Source organism: Chrysochloris asiatica, unplaced genomic scaffold (assembly GCF_000296735.1).
Source record: "Chrysochloris asiatica unplaced genomic scaffold, ChrAsi1.0 scaffold00041, whole genome shotgun sequence".
Lineage (NCBI taxonomy): Eukaryota > Metazoa > Chordata > Mammalia > Afrosoricida > Chrysochloridae > Chrysochloris > Chrysochloris asiatica.
In genome coordinates this window covers 20,943,994-20,961,591 of record NW_006408559.1, presented here as the reverse complement: position 1 = coordinate 20,961,591, position 17,598 = coordinate 20,943,994, and the positions used below count along the sequence as shown (strand labels likewise).

At 45.6% G+C, this 17,598-nt stretch overlaps 1 protein-coding gene across 5 annotated transcripts in view; it reads left to right on the top strand.

Annotated features, from left to right (window-relative positions):
• The window catches only part of EZH2 (enhancer of zeste homolog 2 (Drosophila)), a 39,279-nt gene that overhangs the window by 10,696 nt on the left and 10,985 nt on the right, over positions 1 to 17,598 (top strand). For 3 of the 5 annotated variants that reach the window (XM_006861207.1, XM_006861205.1, XM_006861203.1), the window contains exons 3-7: positions 10,502 to 10,618; positions 12,617 to 12,737; positions 13,338 to 13,478; positions 13,997 to 14,099; positions 14,473 to 14,636. In XM_006861207.1, coding sequence (XP_006861269.1) covers positions 10,502 to 10,618; positions 12,617 to 12,737; positions 13,338 to 13,478; positions 13,997 to 14,099; positions 14,473 to 14,636 — 646 coding nt within the window. Of the gene's footprint in view, positions 1 to 10,501; positions 10,619 to 12,616; positions 12,738 to 13,337; positions 13,479 to 13,996; positions 14,100 to 14,472; positions 14,646 to 17,598 lie in introns of all 5 variants that reach the window. The other 2 variants (XM_006861204.1, XM_006861206.1) reach the window with 2 other exon arrangements.

Below are 17,598 nucleotides of genomic sequence, written 5' to 3'. Positions count from 1 at the left end.
TGTAGTTCCAAGGTTGTGCATACATCATTCTTTACCTCTGTCCCACTTAGCCCATTCAAACCTGCTTAATTGTTCTCCCGTCTGCTTTGTTCTTCCATTCACCTCTTCCTTCTTGTATATTGCCCCCCTCCCCAGCACCCAAACTTTCCTGTGTCTAATCCCTGCTCCTGGAATGTTTTGATTTCAACGTCATATTTGCTGGATAAAGGATTCTTGGTTGGCAGTTTTTTTCTTTAAGACTTATATATGTCTCCCCATTGCCTTCTTGCCTGCATGGTTTTTGCTGAGAGAGCTGAGCTTATTTTGACTTCTTTACCTTTTGCTGTAATGCTTCTCTTTTCCCTAGCTGCTTTCAGGAGTGTCTCCTTATCTTTGATTTTGGAGAGCTTGATTATGATAGGTCTCGGTGATTTTCTTTTGAGATCTTTCCTTCCTGGGGTTCGTTGAGCTTCTCGAATGTTTATCTTTTCACTTTTCAGGATGTTAGAGAAATTTTCTTCCAGCAGTTCTTCAGCTATCTCCTCTGTGGACTTTTGTGATTCTTCCTGATCCGGAAATCTGATAATTCTTAAGTTATTCCTCTTCATGTTGTCCAACGTAAATCTTAGACCTTCTTCAGATTTTTTAAATCTTTTTTCCTGCTTGCTCTTCTATCTTAATGGCATTGAGAGATTTGTCTTCCAGCTCACTAGTTCTGCCTTCTATCTCTTCTATTGTACTCCTTTGCCCTTTCAGTGTATTGTCTGTTTCTGATATTCTATTATTGATTGTTTGGACCTCTTTTCTATAGGTTTTGAATTGTTTCCAATGTTTTATCTGTCTTACTTGATTGTTCCTGTAGCACTTTCCTGACTTCTTCCTTATTTTCCTCAACTCCATTGTAAAGTGTTGTTTTGAAACATTTTATAATCATTTTTCTGAATTCCTTCTCAAGCATTTCCAAAGCCTGCCCTCCTTCCAAAACAGAGTCTAGTCATTTGTCTCAGACATTTTATCTTGTTTCTGGACATGTGCTGATCTTGTCATCTGCTTTTGCTTCTTGGACATGTTTAATGTTTATCTGTGGCCTTTAATACTTAATTGTGTATTTTAAAAAAAATTTTTTTTTTTATGCTTTCTGATTGCTTCCAGGTAGAGGTGATCAAGATGTGGGCTTCCCTTTTCACTCTTCTAACTTTTGCAGGTGTTGTCTGCCTCCCTGGTGTATGGCAGTTGGTATTGGTTTTTGCTTGGATTCTGGAGTTTTATAGGGTGTGATTGTAGCTTGACTATATGGCAGCAGTTGCTGTCTCTTCTTGGTTAATATTGGGAGAGAAAGAGTCTCCCAAAGGTTAAAGGGGGGAATAAAAAACAACAAAACAGCAAAAAAAGAAAGAAAAATAAATAAAATAACAAAAGAAACTAGATTGTTTACTGTCGGCTATAATCGCAGATAAGGGAGAGGAGTGAGAGAAAAGAAAACAAAAAATCTGTCGCCTAATAAGAATATGGTTTTAATGTCCTCTTTCAGCTTCTTGTCTTCATGGCCGCCTGGTAAGTTTTAAATTGCCACTGTTGGTTGGTATGCTGTAGCTCAGGATTTCATTTTCAGCCCTCTCCACATCCCTGGTTCTGGCCTTTTCCCTATTAATACACAGTTCAGGGCTGTCTGCTGAGCTGCCTGTTTCTGCAAATGCTGAGAGTATCTGTGTGCATGCGTGCCAGAAGAACCCACCCTGGTGGCGGTGGGGTGTGTCCACTCACTCAGGCACCCCCTTTAGTCACCAGAAAGGAGGTGTGCAAACAGTGAAGGCCAATCAACAGATAGATACACACAAAAACAATCAGAACAAAGCAAAACCGACAAAATACTCGGTCCACCTTTGCTCCAAGTTTCCTGTGACGTTATTCCGTTACATGGTGGAGCTGCTTGCTCCCGTCTTGGTCTTGTCGTTTGGTGTCTCGCCTAAGTTGTCAGCTCGTGGCCGCCAAGCCCGGAAGATTAAGTATTGGATTTCTTCTGCTACAAGTTCCACTAGGTGTAATCCTTCAAACTTCTAAAATATTCGTTAATAAAAGGATATCATGTTTGGTAAGGTGCAGGGTCAGAGAAAAAGAGGAAGACCCCCAACGAGATGGATTGGCCAAGTGGTAGAAGGGACTCAAGTGTGGCAACAGTAGTGAGGTTGGCCCTGGATCGGGTAGGGTTTCGTTTTGCTGTGTGTAAGGTCGCTGTGAGTCTATGGCACCTAACAACAGCAAAATGGGGTTCAGAGTTTTGGAGCTCTGCCCGGAACCTGCTTCTGGTATTCGGTGGTATTGCTGATGGAGAATTTCACTGCACCTCTACCCTATCTGCCATCCAGCCCCACCTCTCACCTTATTGTCTTCATAAACGAGGTCTCTAGGCACCTTTCATTACATTGTCTTATCAGAGAACGTCATCTTCTGTAAATCTTCATAAATTGAAAGTTATATATCTCATTGCTTGTGATTCTCCAGTTTTATTGAAGAAATTGGTTTAGGAGTTAATCTTTTAGTCCTCATTAGTGTGTTTGTTTTTGTTGTGCATTTTGTAACAAGAACCAGAAGATACTTGTGTTATAAAAAATTGTGTTGTTGTATTAGGTGCTGTTGAGTCAGTTGTGACTCATAGCCGTGTGTAAGAGGAGAATGAACCCCGTCTAGTCCTGCACTCTGCTCACTGTTGCTGTTTTGTTTGACCCACTGGGGCAGCCCCTGTGTCCATGCAGTTCATTGAGGATCCACCACTTTTTTGCTGAACCTCTACTTTACCAAAAATAATGGGCTTCTCCAGGGACTTTTCCTCCTGACAAACATGTTCAGTGCACAAGAGACAAAGTCTTGTAATCTTTGCTTCTAAGAGCATTCAGGCCGTATTTATTGCAAGACAAGAGTTGTTCATTCTTCCGATAGTCCATGATGTATTCAGTATTCTCTGTCAACACCGTCATTCAGAGGCCTCAGTTCTTCTCTGGTGGTCCGGCTTTCACAGCATGTTAGACAGTAGAAAATACCGTGGTTTATGTCAGGTCCACCTTTAGCATGGCATGCACGCCCTCTTCATTTTCAGCAAGCAAGGTTGTCATGTGCATATTGTATTTGTTAGTAACTTTTCTTTCAGTCATGCTACCGTGTTCTGTTTCACATAATCCAGCTTCTTGGATTGTTTGCTCAGCAAGCAGATTGAATAAAATATGGTGGAAAGATAACAACCCTGATGTATACCTTTCCTGATTTTAAACAACACGTTGTCCTCTTGTTCTCTTCAAACCACTGCCTCTTGGGTGTTTGTTACAGATTCTGCATGCACACAATTCAGTGTTCTTGGAATCCTGTTCTTCACCTTGTTGTCCTCGTCATTTACCATATAGTTAAATGATTTTACATGGTCAATAAAACACAGGTAAAATATCTTTTTGGAATTTTTTGCTTTCATCCAAGATCCTTGTCACGTCACCAGTGGTATCCCACCCAATGAAGGTCCTGAAAGTTTTGCTACACCCACATCGTTAAGGCCAACTTTACTTTGAAAAGGCAACTTTTCCCCAGTTGTACTGTGAGTGCCTTCCAACCCAAGGGGCTCATCTTCGGGCACGACATCAGGCAATGTCCTACTGCTGTTCTAAGATTTTCAGTGACTAACCCTTAGAAGTGGTCTGCCACTCCTTCCTGGTCTAGAAGCTCCGCTGAAACCTGTCCACCATGGGTGACCTTGCTGGTGTTGGACGTAGCTTCCATCATCCCAGCAATACACAAACCACCACAGCATGACAGACTGCTGACAGATGAGTGGTGGGTAAATACTTGTACTAGCTAGTTACTAGGTTAGCTCCAGTAATGGCCATCATCTGTGCTAGTGGTGACATGTAGTGTGAAGTGACCTATGCCCAGGGGGTGGGGCCTTGCTCTAAGAGGTCTGGGGGTGTTTCCCTGGCAGGTTGCAGGTCTTCTTTAGCATATCTCCAATCAGGGCAGCATCAGTGGGCAATCCTGGTCCCCTCTCGCCTGAAGAATTAGCAGGCCTCTTTTGGGTTTATTAATCTATACAGACTTGTTCCTCCTAGTAATAATTGAAACAATATTTGCAAATGAAATATTTTTGAGAGTTCTATGAAAAGAAGTTAGAATGCTTGAGTCTCTTTTATCTGTTGGAATTTGGACTATTTTTGTTGAAGGGAAAGGAAAGCACTTGGTTTCATTTATGTGTAAACTGTTGATTGCATGGCTTGAGGACCTGGTGTGCAGTCCCTTCTGTTTACAAGGACAAAGTGACGTGTACAGCTCCCAAGGTGTGACACAGAGCTGTGTGCCAGCCAGGAGGCACGCCACTTCCCTAGCAGGGAGTCACACTGACCAGGGCTGTAGGCGTCCCATGTGGGGCCCAGGCCTCCACAGCCGCTTGAGTTGTTGCTTGCGTCTTGAGGCCAGTTTCTGGGTTTGCTTGGAGAGTGGAGTCTCCAGGCCCATAGTGGTCTTTCTGGCTAGGGGACATTTTCAATCAGCCTTGGCTTTTTCTGGGCTGGAATAGAGGGATTGTTTTCTCCATGGCCATTTAGGGTGGGGAGCATTCCTTTTCTTAAGAGAAATCAATGTAAGCATCCTGCGCTTTTTCAAAAGGTCAGTTCTATTTTAAAAAAGAAAAATTGTTTGTTTATTTTAATATCCTAAATCTCAGAAGTGGTTAAGAAACTTAAAAATTTTAGTATTTTAGGTAGCTCATAAACCAGCAAAAGTGTTTTGTAATTGATTGATCTTCCCCTAGAATTCTGTGTACATAGTTTGTGCTTTAAAATCTTTTGGCCTTTCCTCCCAAATGACTTTCTCCAAAGAAAAACAAAATTGTGATACTTATTTACAAAACAAAACAAAGTAATCTGAAAGCAAAGGAAATGCTTACCTCTGGAGTGTTTTTTTTTTTTTTTTAATGGTTTTATGAAAATTTTATTAGATGTAAAATGTTTGTCATAATTTAGCTTGGTAACCTGGATTGACTTAAATTTACTGTTTAGAATTTGTTTTAGCTTCTCTCAGTAAGATTTCATAAGAGAAGATTTACTTGATAACATTTTGGGAGCGTTGTCAGTTTCAGTGAGCTGTCCTGGACAGTGAGGAGGCCATTGTAGACCGGCTCCTGTGGAGATGAACGGGCAGGGAAGCTCTTTTATCTATTTCTTAACAGTTTAAAGGAGGAGGGAGGGGTCTTTCAAAATTTCCTGGAAAAATTCCCATTAGCTTTTCATTCCATATTTCCCCTGAATTTTCTGAAGCCCCTTCACTCATAATCACTGTAAAAAACTCAAATAACACGAAAATGATAAAACAGAGCAAAAGTTCCTTATGGTCGAACTCCTAACTTTTCTTTTTTCTTTAAAGTTTTCTTTTGCTATATAGACTAACATGTTAATAAAGACAAGGTGTTTATTTTTGAAAACTATTGTGAGGTGCCTGTCCCCATAGATACACTCTTGAGTCAGTTCCCTTCCTTCTTACAGGTGGATGAGTTCATTGACCGTGATCACTGGACCTCATCAGACCTTCAGGTTCATTTTTGACTTTTGCAAACAGTGCTGCTGTGGAGCATTTCCTGCACATTTTTGCGTCTTTAGATGCTTCTGCTGAAGTTTCTAGAAATCGCATTACAAATGCAGAAGGAATTGCATATGTCCAGATGTGTGTTTCCGCTTGTCTTTATAACACCCACCAAACCCACCTGTTAAATGGATTCCGACTCATAGTGACCCTATGTAGGGTTTCCGAAGCTCTGAATCTTTTTGGGAGCAGAAAGCATTCTCTTCTTCCTCTGAAGCGGCTGGTGGGTTCGCACTGTTGACCTTGTGGCTAACAGTCCAACCTGTATAACTCACTATGCCATATACACATATTTAGAATTTAATGTTGTTGGTGTTATGTGCTGTCGAGTCAGTTCTGACCTATAGGTGACCTTCTACAGGGTTTCCAAGGAGCGCCTGGTAAGCTTGCACCACCAACCTTGCAGTTCAAACCTACTGTGCAATCTAGCGCATTAACCCACAGCGCCCCACCAGGACTCTAGATATAACCATATTGCCCTACCTCTGGTTTTACACCTATCCCCCAATTCTATTTACGAACGCAGACACTTGTATTATATGTTCCCAACACAAAATAAGTATCACATCATTTCATCTTTGTCAGTCTGGTGGATGATAAGTTGTCACAATTCAAATTTCTTTAATCACGGATGGTGTGTCTTTTGTTGTTTAGTATGTATTTTGTGAATTGACTATGATGATCTTTTTAATATAGGGGGTTCCCTTTTTCCTTGATTTGTATGAGCATTAATTTATTTTTTTCATCTGCCTTACAGATCTTATTTCCTAGTTTATAGTCAAATTAGAAATTTTTCTGTGTTTATTAAAGGGGACCTGGTGGCATATGGTTAAAGTGGTTTGGTGGCTGAATGAAAAGTCGTTGGTTTGAAACCCCCCAGCTGCTTGGGGCTACAGTGTGGCAGCCTGCTTTCACAAAGACTCTGGGTCAGTTCTCTTGTCTGCTGGGCTCGTTGTGACTCAGAATTGGCTCGCTGTTGGCAGTGAGTGAGTGAGTTTGCTGTTTCTTAAAGCCTTGGGAAATCCTCCCCCCCTTCACGATTATGAAATGGTCTGTGCGGTTTTTTTTCCTTTTAGTGGTTTTTTCTTCTTCATTTTTATACTTTGATATCCTCTAACTCATTTGGTATAACGAGTGAGTTGGAAATTGGAGTTTTGTTCTTTCTCCATCTGCCCTCTGGTTTGCGTTCTGTGCTGTGGGGCAGTGGTGAGTCTGAGCAAGGACTTAGCATTTCAGGGTCCGTGCCTATTGGTATCAGCATTTGTGTTCAGCTTGGTAGCTGTTGGGATTTGATTTCTCTTTTGTTTCATGAATAGTGGACAGTGAGGACCAGGTTTCTGAAGCTATGAGGCAGGGAAGAGCTGAAGGGCTCTAAGCTCTGCAAGTTGTTTCTGACCTTGTCTGAGCCATGTCCTTTGTGCACGTGTCTGCTTTCCCCAGGAGAAGTCTGACTTACTGGGCCTGGTAGGGTGCTGGGTAGTCTGGTGGGTCCCCATGGATCTCACAAGGCTCTGGGGGGTCAATGCCCCCAACAGAGTCGGGCTGGGAGGAGTGACTCCAACACCGTGACTCACTGCTGTCATTAGGTGTGTCTGTCTTGTTTTTGTCCCATGTTGATTTCTGATCCTCTGCCCGTGGAGCCGTGTGTTCCTTGAGGATGAGATGGAGTCCTCCACTTTCTGAACCCTGCCCATAATTGAGTGGGCACTGTTGGAGTTCTCTCATATGAGAAGGTCGTTTTCCCTTTAGCACTTCCTTCCCCAAAAGGAGTCTGGGTTGAAGTTATGCTCTGTCATTTTCTCCAGGAGGGCGGGCTCACTTTAATCTGGGGCATGCTCTCTTCTCGAATCGGAAACTGTCCTCGGCTTCTCTAGAGTTGCACCTCTTCCTCCCTGGTTTGGTGCCCTTCTCACAGCACAGCTGTGAGAAGGCTCTCGGTGTGTGACTTGGAAAGGCTGAAGGACTGTCCACTGTGTCCTCTTCCCTGGGAGGCAGCTGTGCTGGTGTGGAAGAAAACTCGGGCAGGAGGGCTCTCCTTGGGGGGTTCCCACTGTGAATGGGGCATCCTGCTTGCACCCTGTGAAATTGCGCCCTGTACACGGCACATAGTAGGTGTGTTAATGTCTCTCCCTTCCCCTGCAGGCCACTCACCTGCTCTTCCCTCCGCGGTTTTCCATAACAGTTTTTGCTGGGAACCAGCCTCTGCCAAGAGTCTCAGTGGGCTGTGTCCTCCTCCAGCTGCTAGTTTGGGCGTGGCTCCCCTCTGCAGCCCCCAGTGGCCCAGCCACGTGCTCGCCTGTTGTACCAGCTGGTTGATGTAAGTCTGCGGTCCTAAGAGGAACCTCGTTCCTTACCAGTAAGCTGCGTCTCTGAAAAGGTAGCATCCTTGATAACAGTGCTCTTCTTTCCTTATGACTGACGGCTGCCGTGCATGGAGCTGTCTTTTCTGTGGTCCTCAAGTTGGAACTCTGGTGGAGAACGGAGTTCATCCACACGGGCCGCCTGGGGAGCGCTGAGCCCAGGACTGGGGCCTTTTGGATCAGGTCAAATGGCCATGGAGACTGGCCAGGAGGTCAGCATCATTTCAAAGTCTGAGAGAGATGAGACTGAATTGCATAAACGCTCAAGGATGATACAGTTTCAAAGAAAACTTAAGTTACTGGCAAGTAACTGGGACTTTGGAGTTATTTTCCTATAAGTTGATAAATAAGAATTCCCAGATTTGTTTACCCACAGATGCTTGTGCATTTGAATGTTAGCTCATAAAAGAGAGCAGTGTGGTTGTTAGGGTGAATAGTTAAGGAATGGACTAGCCTCTAGCTCTCTATCACCAAGGGGGTCCAGCAGGGAGCCCTTGGAGTTTCTGAGTAGCTGCTCTCCAGTTGGTGCCCTGTGGGGAGACCAGAGGACATGTGCTCGGCTCACTCCAGAAACATTTTTTGAGCGCCTGCCCGTTTGACACACTGTGCTGGAGACAGAACCACATTTGGCCTCAGCAGCTTTTACCCGAAAGAACTTACTTCCTGACTCCCAATTGGGACACTAGGACAGAGTGGGGCAGCTGTGGGGGTGGGAAGTGGTACTCAGCCCACTCTGCTTGTGGACATTCAGGGAAAAGCAGCAGATGGACTCAGAGCCAGTGGACCTCCATCCTGCTGTCCAGCTGCCTCACTGGTCCTACTGGGAGTGTGGCTTTCCATGCGAAAGCAGGCAAATAAGTCTTTCAGCTTTAAATAAAGGCAACTAGCTCCTCTTAGAATTTAAGTCACAGAGCATTCGTACCCCCCGCCCCCCGAGTTTAATGACAAAAATCAAAGAATGATGTGTATTTGGAATCACTAGAGAGTATCTAATACTTTGTCGGCAATTGTAACACACACACACACACACACTCCTCCGCCTCTCCTCCGTTTGTCCAGTCAAGTGAGAAGGACTCTTAGTCACTGGAGGGGAATGAGGGGCGTCTGGTTCCCCGTGCCTCCTACACGGCACCCCTCTGTGCCCATAGCCCCGTTTCTGATAGATGAGCCTGTTTTACTTTCTGAGCCCCGCCTCTCGTATGTGAGGTGGTGGCCCCAGAACACCTGGTCCAAGACTGGGATGAAGAGGACCACGTAGCACAGTCCCCATAATACCGCAGGTGCTCAACAAATGTTGGCTGCTGGGAGGGTCCGCTGCGGCTCCTGCCCTGACTTACTGAGCTAGCCTCACACTGTCCCCTGTCCCTGCCCCGTGAACTTTCCTCCCACCAGGGCTGAAAAGCTCTTATTTTGGTGGTGTATCACCTGATGCCAGGACCTGGCCAGAGTGTAGCCCTGCTCTCATTCCACCAAACTGAGCCTGGCGTTTTTAAGACCTCTTAAAGAAAATGAAACATTTAACAATTACACGTGTGTATATATTTTTTGTTTCATTTTACTCCTTCAGTTCCACTTTCTCAGTTTTTGAACATTTTTGAGCAGGCTAGAAGGCCTGACACTGGGTAGTGGTGCTTGACAAGAAAGCTGATTCCTGGGCCCTGGTATTTACCTACCGTATTTCATAGAATCAGATGTGCAAATGTGTTAACATTTTAACACCAGAAACTGGGATGCATCTTGGAGTTGCTGTGATGAGAAGCATTGTGTTGCAGTTAACTGGCTAATTGGCAACCTTTTTCTTCCTTATGTATAAAGTAACAGTGTGTCCTATAATTTATGCCTTCTTAGATTAGATGAAATACGGTACTGAGGGTGGAGAGGCAGTGTGTGTGGCTGAGGGCTCCAGAGTCAGGCTTCCTGGGCTTAACTGTCCCCTTTTCCAGCTTGGGTCAGTGACTTAACTTTTGCCTTAGTTTTCTCACCTGTAAAATGGGGCTAAGACTAGTGCTGTATATGATAAAACCTCTATAATGTGCTTAAAATAGTACCTAGCGTATAGAAAGCTCTAACGATTAGCTATTTTTATTACTAATATAGAGATTACAGTTTTGCAGAATGTATTTGACTCTATTTTGATGTGATTGAAACTTAAATATATTACTCTTATATCTGTGTGTCATCTGATAATGTCAACACATGACAGCTTTAAAAGGGGGACTGAAGGTTTGATAAGTTTTCTTATTAAGATATAAATGGCATGTTTGCTGTGTATATTCCTATTTCTATGTGGTTGAGATATAAGAGTAATTCAGCAGTGACCTAGGAAATACAGAAAAGAATGGAGTAGTTACTAACATCTTTGTGACTTTATATTGGTAAGTATATGAATGGTTAGAAGGTATGAACGTTTTTGTAAAGTTTCAGAATTTTTTTCAGCCTAAGTAAAGAGAGAAGGAAAAGGAGAGGCTCTTGTTGGGCTGTGGCATTTCCTGCCTTAGCACAGCAGTGAAGCCGGCCTGTCCTGATGCATTCTGTCATTTCTGTCCCAGTGTTCGGTGAGCAGCGACCTGGCTTTCCCCACACAGGCCATCCCCTTGAAGACGCTGAACGCGGTGGCCTCGGTGCCCATCATGTACTCCTGGTCCCCCCTGCAGCAGAACTTCATGGTACGTACCTAGGCAAGCCCACTTCTGCAGACGCACCCTGACAGACCCCTGAACGGATGGGCGTCTATTGTGAGGGAGCCAAGTGGTGTCATTCTAAGGGGTCTTGGTGGTAGCCTCAAAAGGAGAGACTAGTAAGGTGGTGGTGTTGTTGCTAAGTGTTGTCGAGTTGGTTCCGGTTCAGAGTGGTGTCCCAGGCCTTCTGTAATGTGTTAGTAGAGGGGTTTTTAAAGCCCTCAGAGGCCTGGTCTTTTTGATAGTCTATCTTAGGTAAGGTAGTTGCTGAAGAAAAAAGGTGTAGCAAAAACCTACGTGGTGGCATTAAAATATATTGAAAAGATGAAGCTCAATATTCTCATCCTTGAACTACCAGTCAGGACCATGCCACCCCAGCGTGGCTGACTGTGCAGTCATGTCCATTTTGAACACACAGTTTCGGACCATTGTCGGCAACGCGCTACTATGTGGTCATGTTCCCAGTGAGATGTTTGCAGAGTTCACACAATAGCAGCTGAGGCACATGTTCACATACACACCCAGTGGCAGGTGTGAGATGCTGCCATCTCCATCTTCCTGTGAGATGTGGGATCATAGGACAGGACACAGGATACCTAGTCTGTGTCCCCAAGTTGCTTGTTTAGATAAACACATGTCAAACAGGAGGGCTAAGAAGAGGGTGAAGAGAGTCTGGGGAACCTACTGTTGATCATTGGTTACTGGATTTTTCCGTGTTCCCAGTGTGTCATGGAGTGGGAGGGGTACTGGAGGCATTCAGCAGTTTGCCGGCAGCCGCAGAGGTGTGAGCCTGCGAGGCCACGAGGCCTTACCATCCAGAGTGTGTTCCATGGACTCTGATATTCCCAGAAGCATTGCAGTGTTGTGTTAAATACAATTCAGAGGTTACTGGTCAAGCCATGTGAAGCAGACTGCCCTTATGTTAGGGCCTGGATCTGTTTTGAGGAAGAGAGCTAGTGGAGAAGATGACAGGAGTTTGCTGTCATTTCATTACAGTTTGGAAGCAAAGAGCTACCATTGCTAGTTATGACCAAGTCACATCAGGGAGAGCTGCACTCCCCGAAGCTTTCAGCGGCTGATTTGTTTGGAAACAGATTTCTAGTCCTTTGCTCCGAGCCCTGTCTGGATGGCCTTGATGTCCCCTAACTGGATCGGCCTCGCTCGTACATGCTCAGATCAGCCAGCACGTGGAAGTCTCTGGTCTCTTTCATTTGTGCTCCTCTTTTCTTCTTTCTCTCACCTTCCCTCCCCAGATGTCTGTGTGGACTTGAAACTGGCCCCATGTGCACTCCCCCCCCCCCCCTTTCTTCTGAGGTGCTGACATGGACGGTCATATCCACCACCCCACTTTAGGCAGGTCCAGTGGGCCGGGCCCAGCCTCTGCTCAGAATCGCCCTTCTGTGCTTCTCTTTTTAACCAAAATGCACTGAAATCTTGAACATGTGCTTTATCCCCATGGGGGCTTCCTCTTGCTGACGGCCAGCTCGGTCACACCCTCAGCTCTCCTTAGACAAACCTTCTCCAAGCTGCTCTTCATCCCTGTGGTCTTCTGAGCCTTGGCATAAACCCACCTGCCACTGAGCAGCCTTGTCCAGTTTTGATAGGCCTCCCACGCCCCTGAGCTCTGGCATAGCTTACGTTCTTGTAGAATTCTACTTAGAAGCTTAAATCCTTTTAGTGTAAAATTGAACACACCACGAATACTCGTGAGTTTGAACCGCCGACCTTGTGGCTCAAACCAACTTTGCAGTCCAGCACATTAACCCACAGTGCCACACCAGGACTCCAGCTAAGATAGTGTTCTTAAAATTTTTTCTTGTTGTTTTTTAGTTTCCTCAGATAATAGTTTTACTGGCAAAAAGGCTTCTTTTTTTTTTTTTTTATCACTTTGGAGTTTGCCATGTGACTGGAGAGCCCCAGGTAAAGACAAAACAGAGACGTTTTGTTTTCGTACATAGGTATCTCACCCAAGTTCTTCATTTTCAGGTGGAAGATGAAACAGTTTTACATAACATCCCTTACATGGGGGATGAAGTTCTAGACCAGGATGGGACTTTCATTGAAGAGCTAATAAAAAACTACGATGGGAAAGTACACGGGGACAGAGGTGAGCTACCTGTTTGTTACCTTGGAATGGGATCAGGGAACCCAGAGACTGGTTTATCGAGCACACAAGCGAGTTTTCAGTGTGAAAGTTCACCAGGCTCCAAACGGGTTTGTGAATCGGAGGATTGTGGTTGTCAGGTCAGTGACAGGCACGAGACAGATAATTGACAGGTCAGAGTTGTTAGGAATCACAAGGACTGTCTTGGTGAAGTGACTGGAGCCAGCCTGCCTGGGACATGCAGGTGGATTGGGCCGGGTCCCTCTAGACTTGTCATTAGAACTGGGGTATCACTCCCTCTCCAGAGGCCACTTATAACCAGGATGGAGGGTCACTATCCATGACCACTTTAGTGGACAGCTAGGTCCAGAAGTCGTGGCTCCAAAGCCCTGGGCACCTTGGGGTGGGAGAGAGAACCCTGTTTCCTAGTGTGTTTCCAGGGCCAGTCCTGAGCAGACTCTTGATGCCTCGCTCTCGGGTCACCAGTGGCGCTCTCCCTGGTGCTGACGGATGGCTCATTGGGTCTCTCGTCCACATCAGAGAAGGCTTCCGTTACCCACCCTCCCCCCCTACGGTTCTGAGCATCTTCCTGGTACATTTCAGAGTGTGGCTTTATCAATGATGAGATTTTCGTGGAGCTGGTGAATGCGCTTGGCCAGTACAGTGATGATGATGACGATGATGAAGGAGACGACCCTGAGGAGCGAGAAGAAAAGCACAAGGGCCTGGAGGAGGCCCCGGATGGTGCGTGATCTCAACTGCGCGACCCCGGGCAGTACTGAGGGCAGCTGGGGAGGACATAGCAGTGTCCTCTTGATTACACTGCAAGGTGGCCATCCGCTGACTTGTGACACCGAGGACACGCCGAGCACCAGCAGGCCTCGCTCGCTGCACACAGTACCTCCTGTGTCACTAGAGCCACTGGTTCTGGATGGCTGAGTGCTGTGTGCAGGAAGACGTTTTCAAAGGGCAGAGCCTGCTAACAATGGCCACGTAGTGGGATGAGGGAAAACGGCAGAGTCAACAAAGTGTAGCACAAAGGGTCTTTAGTGACCCCCCTAGTTGGGAAGGGCCCAGCAAAAAGCTGGGACCACAACTGGGTTTTCTGCCTCTGGGGCTGTCGTGTTTATCTGAGCTACCAGAAGTCCTTATAAAATCACTGAGACAGTTAGTAGGTGATTTCACCATTGACGTTTCTCCACATTGTGTGGAGAAAATGGAAGAACTAGTGACTTTAACATCTCTCATGTTTCCACGTTTAGATAAAGAAAGTCGCCCACCTCGGAAATTTCCCTCTGATAAAATTTTTGAAGCCATTTCCTCGATGTTCCCAGACAAGGGCACAGCAGAAGAGCTAAAGGAAAAGTAAGATGTGCCTTTTTCAGGCAGTGTGGTGTGGGATTCACCATGTCTGTAAGTGTGTGAGGAGTGGAGGTAGTGATTGTGTGTGTATGTGTGAGGGAGAGATGAGGAGACACGGCGCCATCTGTGCCAGTATGACAGAGGAATGGGTGAGGTGTTTGCAGGCAGAGTGTGTCGTGACCCTGCTCCCACTGATGGACAAACCCAGACTCATGCTGTCCATCCTCGCAAGGGTCCAGTCAGTTCCAAATCATAGTGACCCTGTTATAGGGCTTCCAAGGAGCGACTGGTGGGTTTGAACCTCCAACCTTGCATTTACCCTCCACACCACACTCAGAAGTGTTACCTACTTAGAAACCGTTACCTGTGTCTCCAGGTACAAGGAGCTCACGGAGCAGCAGCTTCCCGGGGCACTACCCCCCGAGTGCACCCCCAACATTGATGGGCCAAACGCCAAATCTGTGCAGCGGGAGCAAAGCCTGCACTCATTCCACACGCTCTTCTGCCGACGCTGCTTCAAATACGACTGCTTCCTGCACCGTAAGTGTGGCCCCGGGGGCCTCTCAAGGCTGTTTTTGGGGCTGAGGTGTCGCCACTCTTGCCTTGGGGTGCTACCACACTTCCCTGGCTGCTCTGTTGTTCAAGGGCCGCTCTCTGTCCTCCACTCACTGACGTCCACTCTGGGAACTGCCTGGCAGCTCCTGGGTGCTCATCCAGTGGCTGCCCATCGGCTCTCAGTAGTACTGTGGATGTGATAAACGAGTTACTGAGTAAGACATAGACTAAGAACATGCTGATAGGACGTGTGTTATTTCATGTTAAATTTGACATTGGTGAAAGTGTTTGGAATCCTCTGTGTGGACTGTGTATTGTTGACTGTAGGCATGTTAACACTTTATGATTGGTATTTAGAGAAACTTACCCAACGGCATTCCTTGTGGATGGAAAGCTCTGAGCATGTGTGCCTGAGTCCCTGGCGCGTGCACTTAGGAGGGACAGACACCACTGTGGTCTTTGTTTTCCGTGTTGCTGTCAAACCAGGATCACGTGGGTGGCACTTTTCAGGGAAGGCTCTGTGGCCCCTGGCTCCTTGGCCTTCTCTGTGTGGTAATGAGGTTTCCCTCATCTGTGGCTGCCCTGCCTACTTGGTGTGTCAGAAATTGAGTAGATTTTACACACACCCTACCAAGAAAACCTTACTCCCAAATGACTACTTTCACAGGTAAGGGTTAGGGTTCCACCACGTTTTGGGGGACATAATTCGGTACCTAACCCTCCTCCAAACCCCAGCTTTCCTCATCTGCATGTGGTGGTGCTAGTTTTGTGGGAGCCTGGCCGGTTTGTTCCCTCTCCTTTCCCACTCAACTCGGTGGTCAGTGCTGATATACTTTCCTTGGGGAGATGCTGAGGTGTGCACAGGAGAATTGGTGTGGCTGTACAGTCTTGCCTCTGCATTTGATGTCTGGGGGATTGGTTCCAGGAACTCCACAGACAGCAAAACCTGAGGATTCTCAAGTTCCTTTTATAAAAATGGGTTAGTATTTACATACAATCTACGAACGTCCTTTGTATACTTTAAATCATCTCTAGATTGCTTACAATACCTAATACAATGTAAAGATCAAACTTAGGATCTTTGAGTTGATTCTGACTCATCGTGTCCCTGTATAAGGGTTTCCAAGGCTGTAAATCTTTCTCCCTCAGAGTGGCTGGTGGGTTTGAACTGCCAGCCTTGCAGTTAGCAGTCCGGTGCTTGTCCTGCATCCCCACCAGGGCTCCTCACTGGTGGTGTGCCATCGAGTGGGTTCCAACTCATAGCGACTTTATATAGGGTTTCCAAGGAGCGGCTGGTGAGTTTGAACCGCCAACCTTGCCATTCATTGCTTTATTCTACAGTGCCACCAGGACTCCAGGGCATCTTAGGGCTCCTTGTAGAGTTGGTTCTGACTCAGGGACCCTGTATAGATTTTCCAAGGAGCAGATGGTAGGTTTGAACTGCCAACCTGAGGTTAACAGTCCAGTGCTGGTCCTATAGTACCACACAAGGAGTCCTTAATACAATGTAAATGCTGTGTAAATGGCACTTTAATGCCGGACCACTTAGCCTGTAAGGGATTGCGTAAACCACTTAATTGCTTTTTTCCTTCCAATACCTACTGATAGGGGACTGGCTGTAAAATACATTCAGTAAGATTTGTTTTTAAGACTAACTTCTAATCAGATCTGACAAGATCAGTGGTTTAAACTGTCATGGTGAAAACCTACTATTAGAAAAGGTTTTGCTGAAGGAATACTTTCATGTCCTCCCTTGTAGGAGAAACAGGCAGTTTTTATTTGGTAAAGTAAACACTTTTAAGCGAGAGGGGCAGGGGAAGACAGGATGGGGATTTACAAGGAGTTGGCAGTCACACATTTCATGAACAGTTCTTATACCCATGACTACCCAGCTCTGGTAGCGTAGTGGTTACGAATTGGGCTGTGAACTTCCAGGTGTCGGCAGTTCGAAACTATTAGCCATTCCGCCAGAGATACAGCCTTGGAAACCCTGTACAGGGTCACTATGAGTCGGAACAGACTCCATGGTACTCAACATCAACCACCACCAAGTCGATGGCCCCTCATAATGACCAGGTAGGTTAGAGTAGAGCTTCTTTGTTCGAGGCGGTCAGTCAGTCAGACAGACAGACAGGCTCATCTTTTCCCTTGGACTTCAATCTAACAGTGACCCGCCACGTCATATAGTAGTTTCTTGTTTTCCTGGTACAGTGAACTAAAGCAGTATTGGTAAAGCACACTGTGCAGGCCTTTTCATTTGGGGTCTTGTAATCAAAGGCATTGAAAATCAGAACATTAGAATGTACCAAGTATGAATCTGGGAAAATTGGAAGTTGTCAAAAATGAGATGGAACACATAAACATTGATAACTTAGGCATTAGTGAGCTGAAATGGACTGGTATTGCTATTTTGAATCTGATGACCACATGGTTTACTATGCCAGGAATGACAAATTGAAGAAGAATGGTGTTGCATTCATCATCAAAAAGAATATATCCAGATTAGTCATGAGGTACAACGCTGTCTGTGATAGGATAATATCCATGTGCCTACAGGGAAGACCTGTTAATACCACTATTATTCAAATTTACACACCAACCACTAAAGCCAATGAGGATGAAATAGAAGAATTCTACCAACTTCTTTAATCTGAAATTGATCAAACATGCAATCAAGATGCATTCATCATTACTGGTGATTGGAATGCATAGGTTTGGAGCAAAGAGGAAGGGTCAGTAGTTGGAAAATCTGGCCTTGGTGATAGAAATGATGCTGGAGAACGCATGATAGATTTCTGCAAAAGCAATGATTTGTTCATTTCAAATACCTTCTTCAGACAGAGTAAGACACGACTGTACACATGGAACTCACCAGATGAAATACATAGGTATCAAATTGACTACATCTGTGGAAAGAGACCATGGAAAAGCTCAATATCATCAGTGA